The sequence below is a fragment of the Lepidochelys olivacea genome, assembly GCF_965140295.1.
Source record: "Lepidochelys olivacea isolate rLepOli2 genome assembly, chromosome: 1".
Lineage (NCBI taxonomy): Eukaryota > Metazoa > Chordata > Testudines > Cheloniidae > Lepidochelys > Lepidochelys olivacea.
Genome location: NC_140411.1, coordinates 257572969 through 257591724, shown reverse-complemented (window position 1 = coordinate 257591724; position 18756 = coordinate 257572969). Strand labels below are relative to the sequence as shown.

At 50.2% G+C, this 18756-nt stretch overlaps 1 protein-coding gene across 6 annotated transcripts in view; it reads right to left on the bottom strand.

The window, feature by feature from the left end:
• Nucleotides 1-16495, bottom strand: part of TOM1 (target of myb1 membrane trafficking protein) — a 29668-nt gene extending 13173 nt beyond the window's left edge. For 2 of the 6 annotated variants that reach the window (XM_084617309.1, XM_084617311.1), the window contains exons 1-5: nt 16347-16495; nt 3159-3243; nt 1591-1669; nt 673-822; nt 197-331 (exon numbers count right to left, since the gene is read on the bottom strand). In XM_084617309.1, the coding sequence (XP_084473435.1) occupies nt 197-331; nt 673-822; nt 1591-1669; nt 3159-3243; nt 16347-16398 (501 nt within the window). In that variant the 5' untranslated portion in view covers nt 16399-16495. Of the gene's footprint in view, nt 1-196; nt 332-672; nt 823-1590; nt 1670-3158; nt 3244-12609; nt 12629-15845; nt 15999-16346 lie in introns of those variants that run through there. The other 4 variants (XM_084617312.1, XM_084617313.1, XM_084617314.1 and 1 more) reach the window with 4 other exon arrangements.
• Between the last annotated feature and the right edge of the window lie 2261 nt (nt 16496-18756).

The window sequence follows — 18756 nt, the reverse complement described above, 5'->3', positions numbered from 1 at the left end:
CCCCACTCCCATGGCTTCTGCGCTCTGGGCACAGCCCCTTTCCACCCACACAGGGCCCCACATGTAGACTGCAATCAGAGATCCTTACTCCTAAGGTGAGCTCTGTGGGCTGGCTGCAGTCACAGTCCCATGCCCCAGCCCCAGAGCCCCCATATGGCAGCAGCCATATCTCCTCCCGTCAGAGATCCCCCCTTACCCTCTGCGGTGTGTGGATGGGCGACAGCATGTCGAGGTCAGTCATGGGGAACTCCAGGCCTTTCCTCCTCAGGTCTTCGTAGACAGCTACAACGCCTGTCAGGTCTGGTAAGCTGCGGAACGCATCTGCCCAGGACTGGGGAGAGAAGCAGACGTGCATACCATGAGCAGTTAAAGCATGCACCCTTCCACACAAGCACCTAAGGGCAACATAACCCAGGTCAGGGCCCATGCTCTGGAGATCAGTGCTTGGCACTGCTGAGCCAGAGATCCACATCCCATTCTCGGCTCCAGGAACTGGAAGAGCTGTGGGGGTGAGGCCCGGTGGCCTAGAAGTTGTTATTCAGCACAGCATTGTGGGATACCCTGGTTCCTTGCTCCCCTACTGACCAGCATCTTGCCAAGTGCTTGGAGGCAGGAGAGAGAGGGGCCCTGCCCGGCAATCAGACTTGCCGACTCCTTTCGTCCCTCACTCACCTGTATGAGAGTCAGCACCTTGTCATGCACTATGGTGGGTGGGTTGTTCTTAGGGAGGATGATTCTCACCAGGACGCTTTCCACAAAATCTTGGCTGGCCACGAGAACGTGGAAGCGGTGGCCACAGTTTTTAACGCATGTCTCCAGAACCTGCAGAGTCACAGGGGCGTTAGTTACAGGCCCCTCCATCCCAACCAGTTTGCCTCGCTCCTCTAACCGGCAGGAATGGAGTCCCCGCCTTTCAGTTTGAGGGGAGGCGTTAACGCTTCTATCACACATCCTCCAGGTGTCTGGAGATGGAATGTCCACACGGTAGAGATGTGAGAAGTGGGAGGAAGGAGGGGGTGGAGGGAGGGACCCTTCACCTTGGTGGGATCCTCATAACTGCTGGCTAGCTCAGCTTCCTAGCTGAAGGGTGGGGAGTGGCTTTACCTGAGCCATTTCATGATCAGCTGGTACACAGGGCTCTAAAAGGAAAACCCCACATGATGGTATCCCTCATTGCACTTGAAGTAAAGCCTGCCAGATTTGCCACATGCCCGGGCGTGGGGAGCCCTGGCTCCTACAGGAACCCCGGCCTTCCCTACTCAGACAGCAGGAATCACATGGTGTCACTCACTCTGCAGCTCCCAAGATGCAAGCGTCCCCGCTGCACCATCCTCTTGACTCCAGATCCCAGACTCCCTTTACAGTGCCATCCCACACTTTAGTCCAAGGCCCCTTGTCCCCACTCCCAGACTGTGAATACCACTCCCACAGACAACTCCATAACCTCCCTGTCTTATTTGGTTCCGACAGTGACCTATTGAGCTGTACTGTGGTAACCCCTGGAGATGGCAAGGGCCAATGGTAGAGCAACCCAAGGACCTAGCCTAACAGCAGGGTTCATGGAGCTGAGAAAGGGATCACACCACTCACTGTCAAAGCCAGCATGACCTCATGGAAGTTCTTATTTCCTACGATCCGCTTCTTTATGGCTCGGAAGGCATCTTTGGGCCTGGAGAAAGATTACACAGGGGGCTGCACTGGCTGAAGAGACACAAAACAATATGTCTGCCAGCTTCCAGGGACTTGCAGTGAGGGTTGCAATCAGCCAACGATTTGCCCCCAGGCTTTTGCGGTGGCCCAAAGCAACAATGAGTGAGCTGGCTCCCCGTGGTGGCTCTGCCTCGGGAGCAGTCGTTAACACTAGCAAGTTACATTTCCTGGAGCCACGGGCACCTGTGCTGACACCATTGACAATCCACCACGTGCAGAGCGAGGCAGAGAGAGCGAGAAAGAGCAGACAAAAGGAGCTGCGCTAGGAACACGACATTCCTGGATTCACCACCTGGGACAGAGCAAAATCCTGTGCCAGAAGGGGGAAATTCCACTTCTACGCAGAGATGTTATCCTGAAACCTTAGGAAAAGCACCACCGATGGAATGAACTTCCAGCTGCAATGCAGGGAAGACACAGTGGCAGTGGTCAAGCCTGTAATAGCAGGTGGTGCCGAAGGGTCAGAATAAAGTGCATTTTATGGGGGATGGGATGGGAGTAACAGGGGGTGCTGCAGGTCAGGACTGAGGTGCATTGGCTGAGCTGTCTGGGGCCCAGAGCTGGACCAGCAAGAGGACTGCAGGCTAGGCCTGAGGGACAAGGAGAGAGCTAGGAGTGTGTGTGCAGTGAGGACACCAAGACTGCAACAGAAGAGATACTACAGGTTGCTGCTGAGATGCGCTAACAAAGATGGGTGATTCAGAGAATAAAAAGCTTTGTAAGTGGAGACTGGGCCATCGTAGGAGCTCTCACTCCAATCCCACGCTGCTGTGGGCGGGACAGAGGGAGCAGCGAAGCCCCCGTTTTGGATTTCATGTAGCATCATTCCCGTTACATACTGTTCTTGACGTCTCTGCAGCCAGAGGGAATGGCCCCTTTGGAGCTCACCAGCAAACCCACTGAGGGTTATTTATAGGGTCCCGAGTTAACATGCCTGGCATTCCCTGGATTTCTGAATGTCTTGTCTTAGGGCTGCTCAGGGAGAGGGGACCTTGGACCTCCCACCCCCTTGCATAGGTCTGACTTACTGTGTATGAAAATACCTGAGAGCACAACTCCCAGGGAGAGAAACAGCAAGCTATAAAGAAGGAATACAACAGAATAAAAGAATTTTAAACTGCTTCCTCAGAGGGGATGAGAACTTGCTTGAATCGGGTGTAAGTGGGGAACCTGATGGCCCATTTGATAAACTGCTCCCCATGCTGGAATTCTGGGGCATAATGAATGAGGCCTTTGGCAGCTGACATTAGCTAGGCTGCCCCTCTAACTCCCTCTACCAAAGCCCTTACCCTGGGAGTGTCCAGTGACCCAGCTTTTTAATCCCACCAACCCATGCTGCCAGGAGATCTGACTGTCCAGGCTGTGTGCGTTTTTGGAGATGCATACACAGCAGACTCTGGGGTTGCAGCACGTACGTGCACACCGCTTAGTGGGGCCAGCTCCCTTACCCTTCCTCCGTCTCGTTAATGATGTCACAAATCTCCATGTTGAGGGCCCAGTTCTCGCTCTGCAGGGATCCATCGGTAGCTTTCTCTGGGGAAAGGAAAAACAGGACAAGGCTAAGAATGGCCCTGGTTTGCCTCTGACTATTGCTCAGTAGTCAACTGTGAGGAGTGCGGACACCTAGGAATGAAAGGCTGCTCTCACATGGTGGTGGGAGCCAGGCTGCCAAAAAGATGCCCCTCCAGGAATCTTAACCAAAAGGAATGTGGCCAGAATATCCCTGTAAAATCCCAACCCAGCCTGGTGAGGGGAGCCTGCTGCCCAGTAGGTGGCACTATTGCAAATAGCTTTACTGGTTAGCAATGTTTTTGCTCCAAGTCAGCATTGCCCATCCACTTTGTTCACTACCTCACTGAGCTTCACACTAGGTGCAGACTTAGGGGAAGAGGCTCAGATGGGAAGGCGTGGCCAGTGAACTCCAAAATACAGTGACACTGTAATGGGAACAATGCTGCACAGCCAGCAAGGGGAGCAACACCACACCGGGCCAGATCCTTCTCTCAATTTCTCTGGTTTAACTCTTGCTTTAAGTGAGAGCAGAATCACGCCCCTTGTTTTTATGTAGGCCCTACAAAAACAAAAAGCTGCTTAGTTTTTAAGTTTCTCTTCCCATGAAACCAAAACATCTGGCCCTTTAGAATGTGAGGAGCATGAAGGGAAGTGGGTTCCAGCACCAAGTTGGGGCAATGTCAGTCCCACTCTGACTGTGTCTCCTTTAATTAGGAGTTCCTGAATTTGCCATGATGTTATTCATGGCTGAATCCTGAGCAACAAGCTGCTATTACTCAGAGTTACCAGTGCCTCCACCCTGTAATCAGCCAAGCCTCAGTCCCACCCTGCACCCACTGGTTAGAGGACTGGATAGGCTAGGAATCCTGCCAGCTTGCAGGGGGAAAATAACACTAACCAGGCAGACAGGCAGCTGGGACTCTATATATAGAGAAATTGAGGGATGGGCATGGGAAGACAAGTAAATACAATACAACTGATCGGCATGCCGCACACACAGAAGTGCTAGGGACCAGAGAGGATCTTTCCCAACCCCCCATCCCATTTTCTAAACTGCTCACTGATCACACGGGGCCAGAGTTTCAGAAGAGCTCAGGGACAGAGTTTCAAGTGCGCAGCAGCCACAAGCTGGGCCTGGTTTTTCAAAAGAGCTCAGCCCCATTTAGGCACCTAATTAAAGGCCAGATATTCAAAAGTGCTGAGCACTCAGCATTGTGAGCTCTCTGGAATATCGGGCCCTTCGAGTCATGTGGATGCCCCTCTCCCTCCCCTTCAGAAACAGAACCTCTGCAGATCTGTCTTCCCTCCCCATTTCTGACCCAACCATTCTACTATCATCAGAGCAACAGTTAATGGTCTTGATGAAGACTGTAGTCCCTTACAATGCATCCCTCCCTGCTGGCACTGGAAAGGGGGCAGGGACAAGACAGCGGGGGGTAGGATTAGAGAAGGTCTTTGCTACTCCTAGATAAAGAAATAAAATAAAATCCCTGCATTTCTGGATATGATGCCACTAATGCAGGAGTGGGAACACACTCTGCAATGCAGCCCATGGCTACCTTCATTGTGTATATGGCTATGCATCCCTCAGAGATTAGAAATCTAGGCAGGCGATTGCCCAGCAATCTGCTCCCTTTAATGCAGCACTGGAAAGGTCTGGCTTGTGGATTCCTCCTGCCCCACTGCTGTACCCTGAAGGCTCCGGGCAGATCAGGTGACCCTTTTTACCTCAATAAATAAGTTTTAAAATGCTGGTCTTTGAGATATCCCCTTTCCCCCCTTCCCCAGTACTCCGGTGGGTACATCCTGCCCATTATAAACCTCAGCACAAAATCCAAGACAGCTGCATACTCTGCCACACTGTCTGTTACCAGTCCACCTGCATCGAAGGGCACAAGTAACACCATGCACACTCTACTGAAAAGGGCGTGTACACAAGCACACCATTCTCCCACCTCACAAAAAAACCCAATCACACGTGGATGGAGAAAGGGAGCCACCTCACTTGTGCACAGGAGAAGAGGCAGCAATGGATGGGGCTGCTGGACAATCTTCAGCAACAAGAGAAACTGGAGGGTGGGGGTGGAAAGAAAGCTGCTCACAACCATCCTGGCTTCCTTTGGATGCAAGAGTCCCTCAACCCTGAATAGCCTCTGCAGGCACCCTCCCCCCACTTTCCTAGGCCTGATTTCACACAGTGAGCTGTATCACCCCCATGCAAAGAGATCCTTTCAAGGTCTGGGAGGGTATTTACGTTTCAGAAAGGAATGCAAACAAGCTGCATACACTCCTCTGGCTGGCTGTTCACCTACCAGAAAGGGAGGATTCCAAATAGGTGACATATATGTACACAAATGGCCACAAAAGAATGCACCAGGGTTCACTGATTCAGCCATCCTATCTGGCTGTGGCCAATGACAGGTGGTGCACCTGCTAAAAATGCAATGCACACTCAAAAAAAAAAAAAAATCAGAGTAGAGAGCAGTATTTAGGTTAGGGTTGCCAAGTGTCCAGTTTTTGACTGGAACATCCGGTTGAAAAGGGAACCTGCCGGTTCCAGTCAGTTAAAAATCCAGTTGGCGGGGCTGGCAGGCTCCTTACCTGGTTCCGTGCGCATCCTGGCAACATGTCCCTCAGCTCCTAGGTGCAGGGGTGACCAGGGAGGCTCCGCACACTGCCCCTGCCCTGAGTGCCGGTTCTGCAACTCCTATTGGCCAGGAACCATGGCCAATAGGAGCAGTGGAGACGGCGCCTGCGGGCAGAGGCAGCGTGCATCATGCAAAGCCGCCCGGCCCCTCCGCCTAGGAGGCAAGGGACATGTCGCCACTCTGGGGAGCCCCCCAAGGTAAACATCACCGGGAGCCCAATCCTTGCACCCCCTCCCATACCCCAACCCCCTGCCACAGCTTGGAGCCCCATCCAGCATCCAAACTCCATCATGGAGCCCACCCCCACACCCCTGCACTCCAACCCTGTGCCCTAGCCTGGAGCCCCCTCCCGCACCCTGAACCCCTCATTTCTGGCCCCACCCTGGAACCCGCAGCCCCAGCCCAGAGCCCGTACCTCCTCCCATACCCCAACCCCCTGCCTCAGCCCAGAGCCCCCTTCTACACTCCGAACCCCTAGGCTCCACCCCCAGCCCCCTACTGCACCCAAATCCCTCATCTCTGGCCCCAGCCCACAGCCCACACCCCAACCCCCTGCCCCAGCCCACAGCCCCCTCCCACACCTTGAACCGCTCATTTCTGGCCCCAACCTGGAACCCGCAGCCCCAGCCGGAGCCCTCACCCACTCCCGCACCCCAACCCCCTGCCCCAGCCCAGTGAAAATGAGAAAGTAAGTGAGTGAGGGCGTGGGTAGGATGACCAGACAGCAAATGTGAAAAATCAGGATGGGGGTGGGGGAGGGGCAATAGGAGCCTATATAAGAAAAAGACCAAAAATCTGGACTGTCCCTATAAAATCAGGACATCTGGTCACCCTAGGTGTAGGAGACCAAGTGACAGAAGGAGTGGGGGATGGAGTCAGTTGCCAACCCTAATTTGGGTGCATGGAAAGATATGAGTATGATTGTGAAACAGATCCAAAACCAAAGCACCAGGAACAACCCTAAACAGTGTAGGGGCTGGACTAGCTGATCTTCTTTTAGATCTTCTTTTGTCTTTCTTCCACAGGACAGAAGCGACTTTGTCTGTACAAAGTGCAAGCTGGTCTCCATATTGGAAGAGAAGATTGAAGGTCTGGAGCAACAGATAACAACCCTGCGTTGCATACGGGAAACTGAGGATTTCCTGGACGAAACTCAGGATAGGCTTCTAGGGGCACAAAGCTCTACAGATACAGAGCAGGTTGCACAGAGGAGCCAAGAGGCCAGTGAAGAAGCTTGGCAACATGTGACCTCCAGAAGAGGTAAGCGGAATGTCCGGGTTCCAGTAACACAGACACAGGTAACTAACCGCTTTCATGTTCTCTCCACAGGTACCGTTGCGGAGAGTGGACCAGATGATATGTCTGGGGCGAGAAAGCAGAAGGAGGCTCCGCTGGTTGGAAGGCATGAGATGCGCTGTCCTGAGGTTGGGGGTTCCACGAGCACCACTCCCAAGAGGAGAAGGCGGGTGGTGGTGGTCGGGGACTCTCTCCTCCGGGGGACTGAGTCATCTATCTGCCGCCCTGACCGGGAAAACCGAGAAGTCTGCTGCTTGCCAGGGGCTAAGATTCGCGATGTGACGGAGAGACTGCCGAGACTCATCAAGCCCTCGGATCGCTACCCCTTCCTGCTTCTCCACGTGGGCACCAATGATACTGCCAAGAATGACCTTGAGCGGATCACTGCGGACTATGTGGCTCTAGGAAGAAGGATAAAGGAGTTGGAGGCGCAAGTGGTGTTCTCGTCCATCCTCCCCGTGGAAGGAAAAGGCCTAGGTAGGGAGCGTCGAATCGTGGAAGTCAACGAATGGCTACGCAGGTGGTGTCGGAGAGAAGGCTTTGGTTTCTTTGACCATGGGATGGTGTTCCATGAAGGAGGAGTGCTGGGCAGAGACGGGCTCCATCTTACGAAGAGAGGGAAGAGCATCTTTGCCAGCAGGCTGGCTAACCTAGTGAGGAGGGCTTTAAACTAGGTTCACCGGGGGAAGGAGACCAAAGCCCTGAGGTAAGTGGGAAAGCGGGATACCGGGAGGAAGCACAGGCAGGAATGTCTGTGAGGGGAGGGCTCCTGCCTCATACTGGGAATGAGGGGCGATCAACAGGTTATCTCAAGTGCTTATATACAAATGCACAAAGCCTTGGAAACAAGCAGGGAGAACTGGAGGTCCTGGTGATGTCAAGGAACTATGACGTGATCGGAATAACAGAGACTTGGTGGGATAACTCACATGACTGGAGTACTGTCATGGATGGTTATAAACTGTTCAGGAAGGACAGGCAGGGCAGAAAAGGTGGGGGAGTAGCACTGTATGTAAGGGAGCAGTATGACTGCTCAGAGCTCTGGTACAAAACTGCAGAAAAACCTGAGTGTCTCTGGATTAAGTTTAGAAGTGTGTGCAACAAGAGTGATGTAGTGGTGGGAGTCTGCTATAGACCACCGGACCAGGGGGATGAGGTGGATGAGGCTTTCTTCCGGCAGCTCACGGAAGCTACTAGATCGCATGCCCTGATTCTCATGGGTGACTTTAATTTTCCTGATATCTGCTGGGAGAGCAATACAGCGGTGCATAGACAATCCAGGAAGTTTTTGGAAAGCGTAGGGGACAATTTCCTGGCACAAGTGCTAGAGGAGCCAACTAGGGGGGGCGCTTTTCTTGACCTGCTGCTCACAAAATTAGTAGAATTAGTGGGGGAAGCAAAAGTGGATGGGAATCTGGGAGGCAGTGACCATGAGTTGGTTGAGTTCAGGATCCTGACGCAGGAAAGAAAGGTAAGCAGCAGGATACGGACCCTGGACTTCAGGAAAGTAGACTTCGACTCCCTCAGGGAACGGATGGCCAGGATCCCCTGGGGGACTAACTTGAAGGGGAAAGGAGTCCAGGAGAGCTGGCTGTATTTCAAGGAATCCCTGTTGAGGTTACAGGGACAAACCATCCCAATGAGTCGAAAGAATAGTAAATATGGCAGGCGACCAGCTTGGCTTAATGGTGAAATCCTAGCGGATCTTAAACATAAAAAAGAAGCTTACAAGAAGTGGAAGGTTGGACATATGACCAGGGAAGAGTATAAAAATATTGCTCGGGCATGTAGGAATGTTATCAGGAGGGCCAAATCGCACCTGGAGCTGCAGCTAGCCAGAGATGTCAAGAGTAACAAGAAGGGTTTCTTCAGGTATGTTGGCAACAAGAAGAAAGCCAAGGAATGTGTGGGCCCCTTACTGAATGAGGGAGGCAACCTAGTGACAGAGGATGTGGAAAAAGCTAATGTACTCAATGCTTTTTTTGCCTCTGTTTTCACTAACAAGGTCAGCTCCCAGACTGCTGCGCTGGGCATCACAAAATGCAGAAGAGATGGCCAGCCCTCTGTGGAGATAGAGGTGGTTAGGGACTATTTAGAAAAGCTGGACGTGCACAAGTCCATGGGGCCGGACGAGTTGCATCCAAGAGTGCTGAAGGAATTGGCGGCTGTGATTGCAGAGCCATTGGCCATTATCTTTGAAAACTCGTGGCGAACCGGGGAAGTCCCGGATGACTGGAAAAAGGCTAATGTAGTGCCAATCTTTAAAAAAGGGAAGAAGGAAGATCCTGGGAACTACAGGCCAGTCAGCCTCACCTCAGTCCCTGGAAAAATCATGGAGCAGGTCCTCAAAGAATCAATCCTGAAGCACTTGCATGAGAGGAAAGTGATCAGGAACAGCCAGCATGGATTCACCAAGGGAAGGTCATGCCTGACTAATCTAATCGCCTTTTATGATGAGATTACTGGTTCTGTGGATGAAGGGAAAGCAGTGGATGTATTGTTTCTTGACTTTAGCAAAGCTTTTGACACGGTCTCCCATAGTATTCTTGTCACCAAGTTAAGGAAGTATGGGCTGGATGAATGCACTATAAGGTGGGTAGAAAGCTGGCTAGATTGTCGGGCTCAACGGGTAGTGATCAATGGCTCCATGTCTAGTTGGCAGCCGGTATCAAGTGGAGTGCCCCAAGGGTCGGTCCTGGGGCCGGTTTTGTTCAATATCTTCATAAATGATCTGGAGGATGGTGTGGATTGCACTCTCAGCAAATTTGCGGAGGATACTAAACTGGGAGGAGTGGTAGATACGCTGGAGGGGAGGGATAGGATACAGAAGGACCTAGACCAATTGGAAGATTGGGCCAAAAGGAATCTGATGAGGTTCAATAAGGATAAGTGCAGGGTTCTGCACTTAGAACGGAAGAACCCAATGCACAGCTACAGACTAGGGACCGAATGGCTAGGCAGCAGTTCTGCGGAAAAGGACCTAGGGGTGACAGTGGACGAGAAGCTGGATATGAGTCAGCAGTGTGCCCTTGTTGCCAAGAAGGCCAATGGCATTTTGGGATGTATAAGTAGGGGCATAGCGAGCAGATCGAGGGACGTGATCGTTCCCCTCTATTCGACATTGGTGAGGCCTCATCTGGAGTACTGTGTCCAGTTTTGGGCCCCACACTTCAAGAAGGATGTGGATAAATTGGAGAGAGTCCAGCGAAGGGCAACAAAAATGATTAGGGGACTGGAACACATGACTTATGAGGAGAGGCTGAGGGAGCTGGGATTGTTTAGCCTGCAGAAGAGAAGAATGAGGGGGGATTTGATAGCTGCTTTCAACTACCTGAAAGGGGGTTCCAAAGAGGATGGCTCTAGACTGTTCTCAATGGTAGCAGATGACAGAACGAGGAGTAATGGTCTCAAGTTGCAGTGGGGGAGGTTTAGATTGGATATTAGGAAAAACTTTTTCACTAAGAGGGTGGTGAAACACTGGAATGAGTTACCTAGGGAGGTGGTAGAATCTCCTTCCTTAGAGGTTTTTAAGGTCAGGCTTGACAAAGCCCTGGCTGGGATGATTTAACTGGGAATTGGTCCTGCTTTGAGTAGGGGGTTGGACTAGATGACCTTCTGGGGTCCCTTCCAACCCTGATATTCTATGATTCTATGATCTAACAGGCCTTTTCTGCCTCCAACTTCTATTATCTCATGATGGACCATTTTAAAACACCTGTTCTCAGCATTGCACATCCAGGCTGCTCTTTGAGACAGCTGGAGTTATTTCCCTTATAATCCTTCTGGCTCCTATGCAATAACGGACTATCTGAGCTCAATACGAGACGACGGAGTTTTCTCCGAGACAGGAAATCCTGGACTTTACTGCTTTGTTGGAGCTTTGGCGGAAAACAAAGTCTGTTATTGCTCACATGAAGGATCAAAAAGCAGGGCCCTGTTTCATGAGCTGTAATTAGTACATGAGCTGTCTGCACCTCATGAAATCTGATGCCTGCGAGCCCGAGTACTGCACAGAACAGCGATAGATTCCTAAGGCAGGAGGCACAAGAGCCTGAATACGATTGGTTTCAGAGTAGCAGCCGTGTTAGTCTGTATTCGCAAACAGAAAAGGAGTACTTGTGGCACCTTAGAGACTAACACATTTATTTGAGCATAAGCTTCCGTGAGCTACAGCTCACTTCACAGGATGCATTCAGTGGAAAATACAGTGGGGAGATTTATAGGCAACCACACACCACACAACAGAACCACTAACCCAGGAACCTATCCTTGCAACAAAGCCCGTTGCCAACTGTGTCCACATATCTATTCAGGGGACACCATCATAAGGCCTAATCACATCAGCCACAAAATTAGAGGCTCATTCACCTGCACATCTACCAATGTGAGATATGCCATCATGTGCCAGCAATGCCCCTCTGCCATGTACATTGGCCAAACTGGACAGTCTCTACGTAAAAGAATAAATGGACGCAAATCAGATGTCAAGAATTAGAACATTCAGAAACCAGTCGGAGAACACTTCAATTTCTTTGGTCACTCGATTACAGACCTAAAAGTGGCAATTCTTCCACAAAAGAACTTCAAAAACAGACTCCAAAGAGAGACTGCTGAACTGGAATTAATTTGCAAACTGGACACCATTAAATTAGGCTTGAATAAAGACTGGGAGTGGATGGGTCATTATACAAAGTAAAACTATTGCCCATGTTTATTCCCCCCACTGTTCCTCAGACGTTCTTGTCAACTGCTGGAAATGGCCCACCTTGATTATCACTACAAAAAGATTTTCCCCCCCTGCTCTCCTGCTGGTAATAGCTCACCTTACCTGATCACTCTCCTTACAGTGTGTATGGTAACACCCATTATTTCATGTTCTCTCTGTATACAAATCTCCCCACTTTATTTTCCACTGCATGCATCCGATGAAGTGAGCTGTAGCTCACGAAAGCTCATGCTCAAATAAATTTGTTAGTCTCTAAGGTGCCACAAGTACTCCTGTTCTTTTTGTGAATACGATTGGCCACTCAACATTCCAAATTGCAGAGGTCATCAGAGAATATCCTATGGCATTCCCAAGAGCTGGAATCTGATTGGCAATAGCACATTCCAAGCTGACTGCACGTCCGCCCCATAGAAACTTCAGAGCCATTTAATTTTGGCAGTTAATCTAGCTCCAGATGTTGAGGAACCACTGAACCTTGTGGAACCATATTGCTCTATGGGCTGGTCAGGTTAATCCAGGCTGCTGGGAATTCTGGCATGCTTCAAACCCAAATCATCTCCTCTTTTCCCTCAAACAGCAGCTCCAATGCCCAGGCATATATGAGCGAAGAACTGAATCTCACTTTTTTTTCCCCGCCTGCTCTTTAAAATTTTCCTGCTTATTGTGACTAAGTTATCAAAGCTATTTGTGTTCTAAAGATGGGAGTCAATTCCAGACCTGGCATAAGTAGTACAGTGGAGGTGCATCTGCTCATTCCAAGACTGAATTGGACCTAGGGACTTTATTAATTTGTCAGTCTCTCTCCTCTTCCTTCCCAATCCTGCTGGGGAGAGCACGGTTCTGGATTTGTGATCTCATACAACCATTCCTGTGGCAGCAAGATGTCATGTGGCAAACAAGTCAGAGTACTGGAGAAGCTAGAGACAGAAGAGATCAATCAGCCTCCAAGACCTCTGTCTCCTTCCTCCCTCTCTTCAGCATTGAAGAACCCCTCACAAGTCAGCCACCACCCAGAAACTCCTCTCTTCATCTATATTCTGAAAGGCTCTCCAGTAACAAGTCAGAGTCTATAATCCCCTCCAGAGCCTCCTCCAATTCATCCTTATGCCTTTTGCCAACATTCCCTGTAGTGCTTTGTTCAGTCTAGTTTTAAAAAGTTTTGCAAAGGGCTGAGCACTCAACTCCCACTGACTTCAGTTCGAGTGGAGAGTGCTCAGCATTTCATGGGATCATGACCATGGAGATCCAGCAGAAAGTGACATCAGAGACAATGCACCCTCCAGCCAAGTTCTCCCTGGCTTCCTGTCCAACTCAGAATCCTGTACAAAATCTCCCTATCAAGATCTATGCTTTCCCCTCCTGTGAAGAAACCTATGGGAGGAGATACAAGCTCAGGAAAGTCTCCACAATTCAAACTCTATCTACATTCTTCCCTCAAAGGGAGGGGTTTCCACTTTAGAGAGAGGGGAGGGAGTGTGGTTCAAAACCATGTCCAGGCTGAGGATCCACAGAGACATGCTGCTCCAAACCCGTGGGCAGTTGGGCCTTTACACTTCTTCCCCTGCTCCCCTTCCATCAGGCAGCACGGTTTCCTAAGCTGTACTGCAAATACCTGTTCTGTGCTGGGCTCTTCCAAGGGGTGCAGGCCCTGAAGCGGTGTTAATGCTTATCACAGCAGCATTAGCTTTCAGGTACCTGTGTGGTTCTGGGGGGGGGCATGCTGAAGAGAACGGCTGCTCTCCGATTCTCTTCTCTCTCACCCCCTGAAACTGCAAGCCCCAAGTCCATGGAGCTGGGATGGAGGGACCTCTAGGAGGTGGGGAGGGGATGCTGCATTGGTTTCACTTCTTTCCTTTCAATGGTGGGTGTTTAGAGGGTGTTTCTGGTGTATTATATTTTGTTCACCTCTGTACATCACAACGGACGGCCTCATATCTCCCTGGCCTTTGCCACCCCACCCCACCTCTAAAATTAGCTCTTCCTATTTATCATCTTCCTTAAATACTACACTCCTCTATGCCTCCCCACAGGATAGAGACTTGAATAGAGACTGGGAGTGGTTGAGTCATTATACAAAGTAAAACTATTTCCCCTTGTTTATTCCTCCCCCCCTCCCCCCCACTGTGCCTCAGACCTTCTTGTTAACTCCTGGAAACGTGCTGGAAATGGCCTACCTTGATTATCACTTCAAAAGGTTTTCTCTCCCCCCACCCCACTCTCCTGCTGGTAATAGCTCATCTTAAGTGATCACTCTCCTTACAATGTGTATGATAAACACCCATTTTTTCATGGTCTGTGTGTATATAAATCTCCTCACTGTATTTTCCACTTTATGCATCCGATGAAGTGAGCTGTAGCTCACAAAAGCTTATGCTCAAATAAATTTGTTAGTCTCTAAGGTGCCACAAGTACTCCTTTTCTTTTTGCAAATATAGACTAACACGGCTGCTACCCATGGGTGAGAGGAATGTAGGTCTCTGACATGACAGAGGCTTGGTGGTGGTGGCATAGCCACAGGGATTCCTGTGGCAAACGTGCTTAAACAGCCTGTCATCAGTATCACGGGTTCAATTAGTGAGTAACTTCCTTCAGGCTGTCAAAGAAAGTCTGCAGAAGGTTGAAAAGTCTGAAACAAAACACTGTGGAACTGACAGGCAAACAAGGAAAGGACCAGAAACCAAGGACAGGCCTAGTTCCCAGGGACACAAGATTTCCCTGAAAAATTGAAAAAATATTACACGACACAAGCAGGCAGTCTTTATACATATTTTTAAAGAAAACTTTGTTAAACACTTAAAAAAAAACCAACAAAAACTTACTGTGTATCCCTCCCTGCTTTGTTGCTCCAGTCCTTTCTTGCACTTTCTCTCTAAAACAATTTTCCAATTTCTTGTTCTACCCTTAGTTTTTTCATCTTTATATTAGTTTCCTCTCTTCCTTTCGTTAAACTCAGCCACAGACTAAGAGGAATGCTGTTCTTCCAAGATTTGCAAGGTCTTGGATTGGACGCTATTTATTCTCAAGTTCTTAGAGGTGATGTACGTCTAAGATATCCTGCCTTTCTAAAAACTTGATAGATGAAGACACATTCCCTGCCGTATCTGTAAAGCATGGGGAAATACCTGGTGCTATAGAAAAGGCCCCAATCCTAAAAAAACTCCGGCTAATAACTAACTCAATGAGTAGAAATCAATATAGTACTAAAACATAACATGTTTACACTGAACGAGCCTATTCTTCAGCTAGGGAAGATGCCCTAATTAAGAGAGCTCAGTTAAACAGATTAGCAAATACAAACAAGACTTCCCTGTTAGAAATTCCACAGATTTTGCCAAAGCTTCCCACAGATTTCTATCAAGACTGATCACGGGTCTTGTGGCCTGTGGCAGGGGCGAGAAGGATAACGCCACGAGAAGATGGAGGGTGTGAGGAGCCAAGTAAGGAATTAGCCTATGGCAGGGCCAGGTGCATACAGTTATTACAGGTTTCAGAGTAACAGCCGTGTTAGTCGGTATTCGCAAAAAGAAAAGGAGGACTTGTGGCACCTTAGAGGCTAACCAGTTTATTTGAGCATGAGCTTTCGTGAGCTACAGCTCACTTCATCGGATGCATACTGTGGAAAGTGTAGATCTTTTTATACACACAAAGCATGAAAAAATACCTCCCCCCACCCCACTCTCCTGCTGGCAATAGCTTATCTACAGTGATCACTCTCCTTACAATGTATTACAGTGCCATAAACTTAGAGACGCATGCACAACCCTTGCCCTGTAGGGCTGGCTGTGAAGCTGCCACGGGCATGTGTCCTTCCCCCCAAAACTAGCTGGGGCCCCAATAATTGCACCGGTCGGGCTGGGCGGCTCCAAGGGCAGGGAGCAGATATTACAGCTCCCCTCCCGACAGCGAGCGCCTATGGGCTGTTCCTGCGGTTCCCTTCCTCTACAGGCACCTACCACCCCTACCGAGGCGAGGGCGCCCGGCTCCGGTGAGCTGCTTCTCGGGCGCGCCCAGCAGCGGGAGGCGCCAGGTTTGTTCCTGGAGGGTCGCCGCCGCCGCCGCCCCGGCCAATAGGCGGCCTCAGAGAGCTGTGAGGCCGGACACCCGCTCCCAGCCCCGCCCCCTCGCAGGAGACGTGGCTCTCGCCACCGGGGCCCTTTAAATAAGAAAAATTCCGAGACCCCCCGCGCACGGGGATTGGCTGGAAGGGGAGCCCCCCCCAGGGCCCGCCTCCCCGCCCGCTCCCTATTGGCTGCTGCTGCCAGTCAAACAAATGAGCCTCGCCTCCTTATTGGCCAGAACCGTGTCAATCCCGCCTTGAGGCCGTAGGACTCGCCCAGCCGCTCGCGCCTACCCAGCACCCAGCTGCTGTCGCTGCTTCCCAGAGGAGGGGGCTGAGTTGGCGGCGGAGTCCGAGCGGCCGGGACGTGGGGTAAGGGGGGGGCTGAGGGACTCACCGATGCGCTGCCCCACGGGGGAGCTGAAGGGGCTGCCCAGGAGAAACTCCATCGCCGCCGCCGCAGCACAGCCCAGTAATCAGCTGACAGCGCGGGCGCCCGTCACGTGACCTCCCCCCACCCGGGTCCGGACGGGGTGTGTCTCGTAGCCCCGCCCACGCGTGACGAAAGCAAGCGGCCTTCTGTTCTTCGAGGGCGTGGCCGCGGGGGAGAGCGCTGGGAGTCGCTGAGTGAAGGGGAGGGCCTGTAGCGCTCGCCACCACAGTGACGTCACACAGCCATGCCCGTGACCTCACAGTGTGATGTCACAGAACATGTCATCGTGCTGCAGGGTCACAAGGGGCCTGTGAAATATCCACTGGGAAGGTGAAGGACCGTGCTGCGGCCCGCTCCTTCCTTCTCCCATCCCCCCAGCGGCCCCTCTGCCCCCCAGCCCTCTACTGACCAACCCACAAGACCTGTCCTTTCTTTGCCCTCAGACCTGAGCGCCACCTACCCCCCAGACCTGATCCTTCACCCGCACCCACAAAGACCTCACTCCCCCATTCTTTCCCCACATCCGAAGGACTAGACTAGGCCTCTGTCCCCAGCGCTGTGTGGCACATGGATTAGAGCAGAGCAGCAGTCTCCTATGCAAGGGATGCACTTGCTCCTCCCCCACGTTACTGCAGCCAGGCAAGGGCTCGCGCTTATTTTCAAGGTAAGGCATAACATGGGGCAACAATGAACCCAAGGTCATGTTATCACATTACAATGCCCCCAAAGAATTCTGGATCCTGCCAAAGTAAATTGCAAGGGCTTTTATCATAGCCCTGCGACATGCCTATTAAATTCACAGCTGCCTGTCTCCCCTGCCTGGGGTACCTCAGTGCTGTCCACCCCCTGCCAAAGCAGGTGCTCTCGTGAGTGAACAAAAATCGTCACCTACGTCCTGACCTGATATGCTGATTGTTTTTCATCTCAGAAATTGTCCTCACTTCAGGCAGTGGGAAATGTGGTCTGGCGGTTAGAGCAGTATGGGAGTCAGGAGTGCTAGTGTGAGCTTTGACACTGACTGCCCATTTAATCTTGGTCAGATCACTTCAAGTCTGCCCCCTGGGTTTTCCTATTTACCAAATGGAATCATACCCATATTTGCCTAATATTTTTGAAATCTGCAGATGAAAGGTGTGCTGGTAGAGGAAATTAGACTGAAGAGTTCTGTCAGCATGCTGAAGGGTTAACCTGCACCAACCTACAACTAGAGGCTTTCAGGAAAGATTTTTAAGTGGTACAGTTAAATATTTTCAAATTGTGTTTACTTTTCCTAAGTCTTGGGACTTCAGAGACTCCACAATCACACAAAGGCCTGATCTACCTAAAACTTATATTTGTTTATCTACAGGGCTAATTTTATACTGAGTCAGTGAAACTGGTGCAACTTTGTGTGTGGACACTATCAGATTAAACCTGGTGTATTGCATTTTGGCTTGTCAATAAATTTACAAATGCATGCTAAACCAATATAACTCTGAAACCTATACAAGAGAGTTCACATACAACAGATGCACCAGTTTAACTGAACTGATTTAAATTAAACCAGTGCAATTTCTGTCTGGATACACAGATCTAAGGGTGATGTTGCTTCTAGGGGGTATCAGTGTGGGAACAAGGGGAAAGAGTGGGAATTCCCTAACAGGAATTGATTCACCCTAATGACCTAAAATGGAAAATTTCAGGCAAGAGGGCCTAGTCTTCCTACTAAATCCAGCGCACTGGTGGTACTCAACCAAAAAACAAGACTTTAATAGATGTGCCAATCAAAATACCAGCCTCATTTGTTATTCCTGACAACAAGGGTACTGGATACTAAAGAATATGTCTCTGTAGTAATTATTCCATAGAAGGGAACCATTTGAAAGTCACCAATAAGTATTTTTGGAGCAAATACCATCCATAAAATGTCTTAGAATCAAAACACCTTTTTGGAGCGACAGTAATCAAATGCAATTTATTGTTTTAACATAGTATGTTACTCCAAAAGCCTGAATGTACTGATTTATTAATCCATGCAGATTATGAACTCACAATAGCACCCTGTGTATGTGTCATATCTATTTTTAAAATAGACCTAGTAGTTTGGATTCTACTGCCTCTGAATCAAGCCAGGCTTATTACTTCTGTGGGCTCTGGTGACATGGGTGGAGGCTGCTGAAGAGTGATGGACAAAACTGCTTCCTTTGCTATGGGACTTGTGCTGGGGAGTTTAGGACCCCTCTTTCTACCTGAGCGGTCTTTTAAATTGGCCAACCCCAGCTCCAAAGTTTACATTTGCTGTGTTGTGAGTGCGAGTGGTGAACTAGAACATAGCCTGCAGCACTTAACATACGCAGAACAGTTCTAAGTGCTTCATCTTTTAGTTTTACTGTTT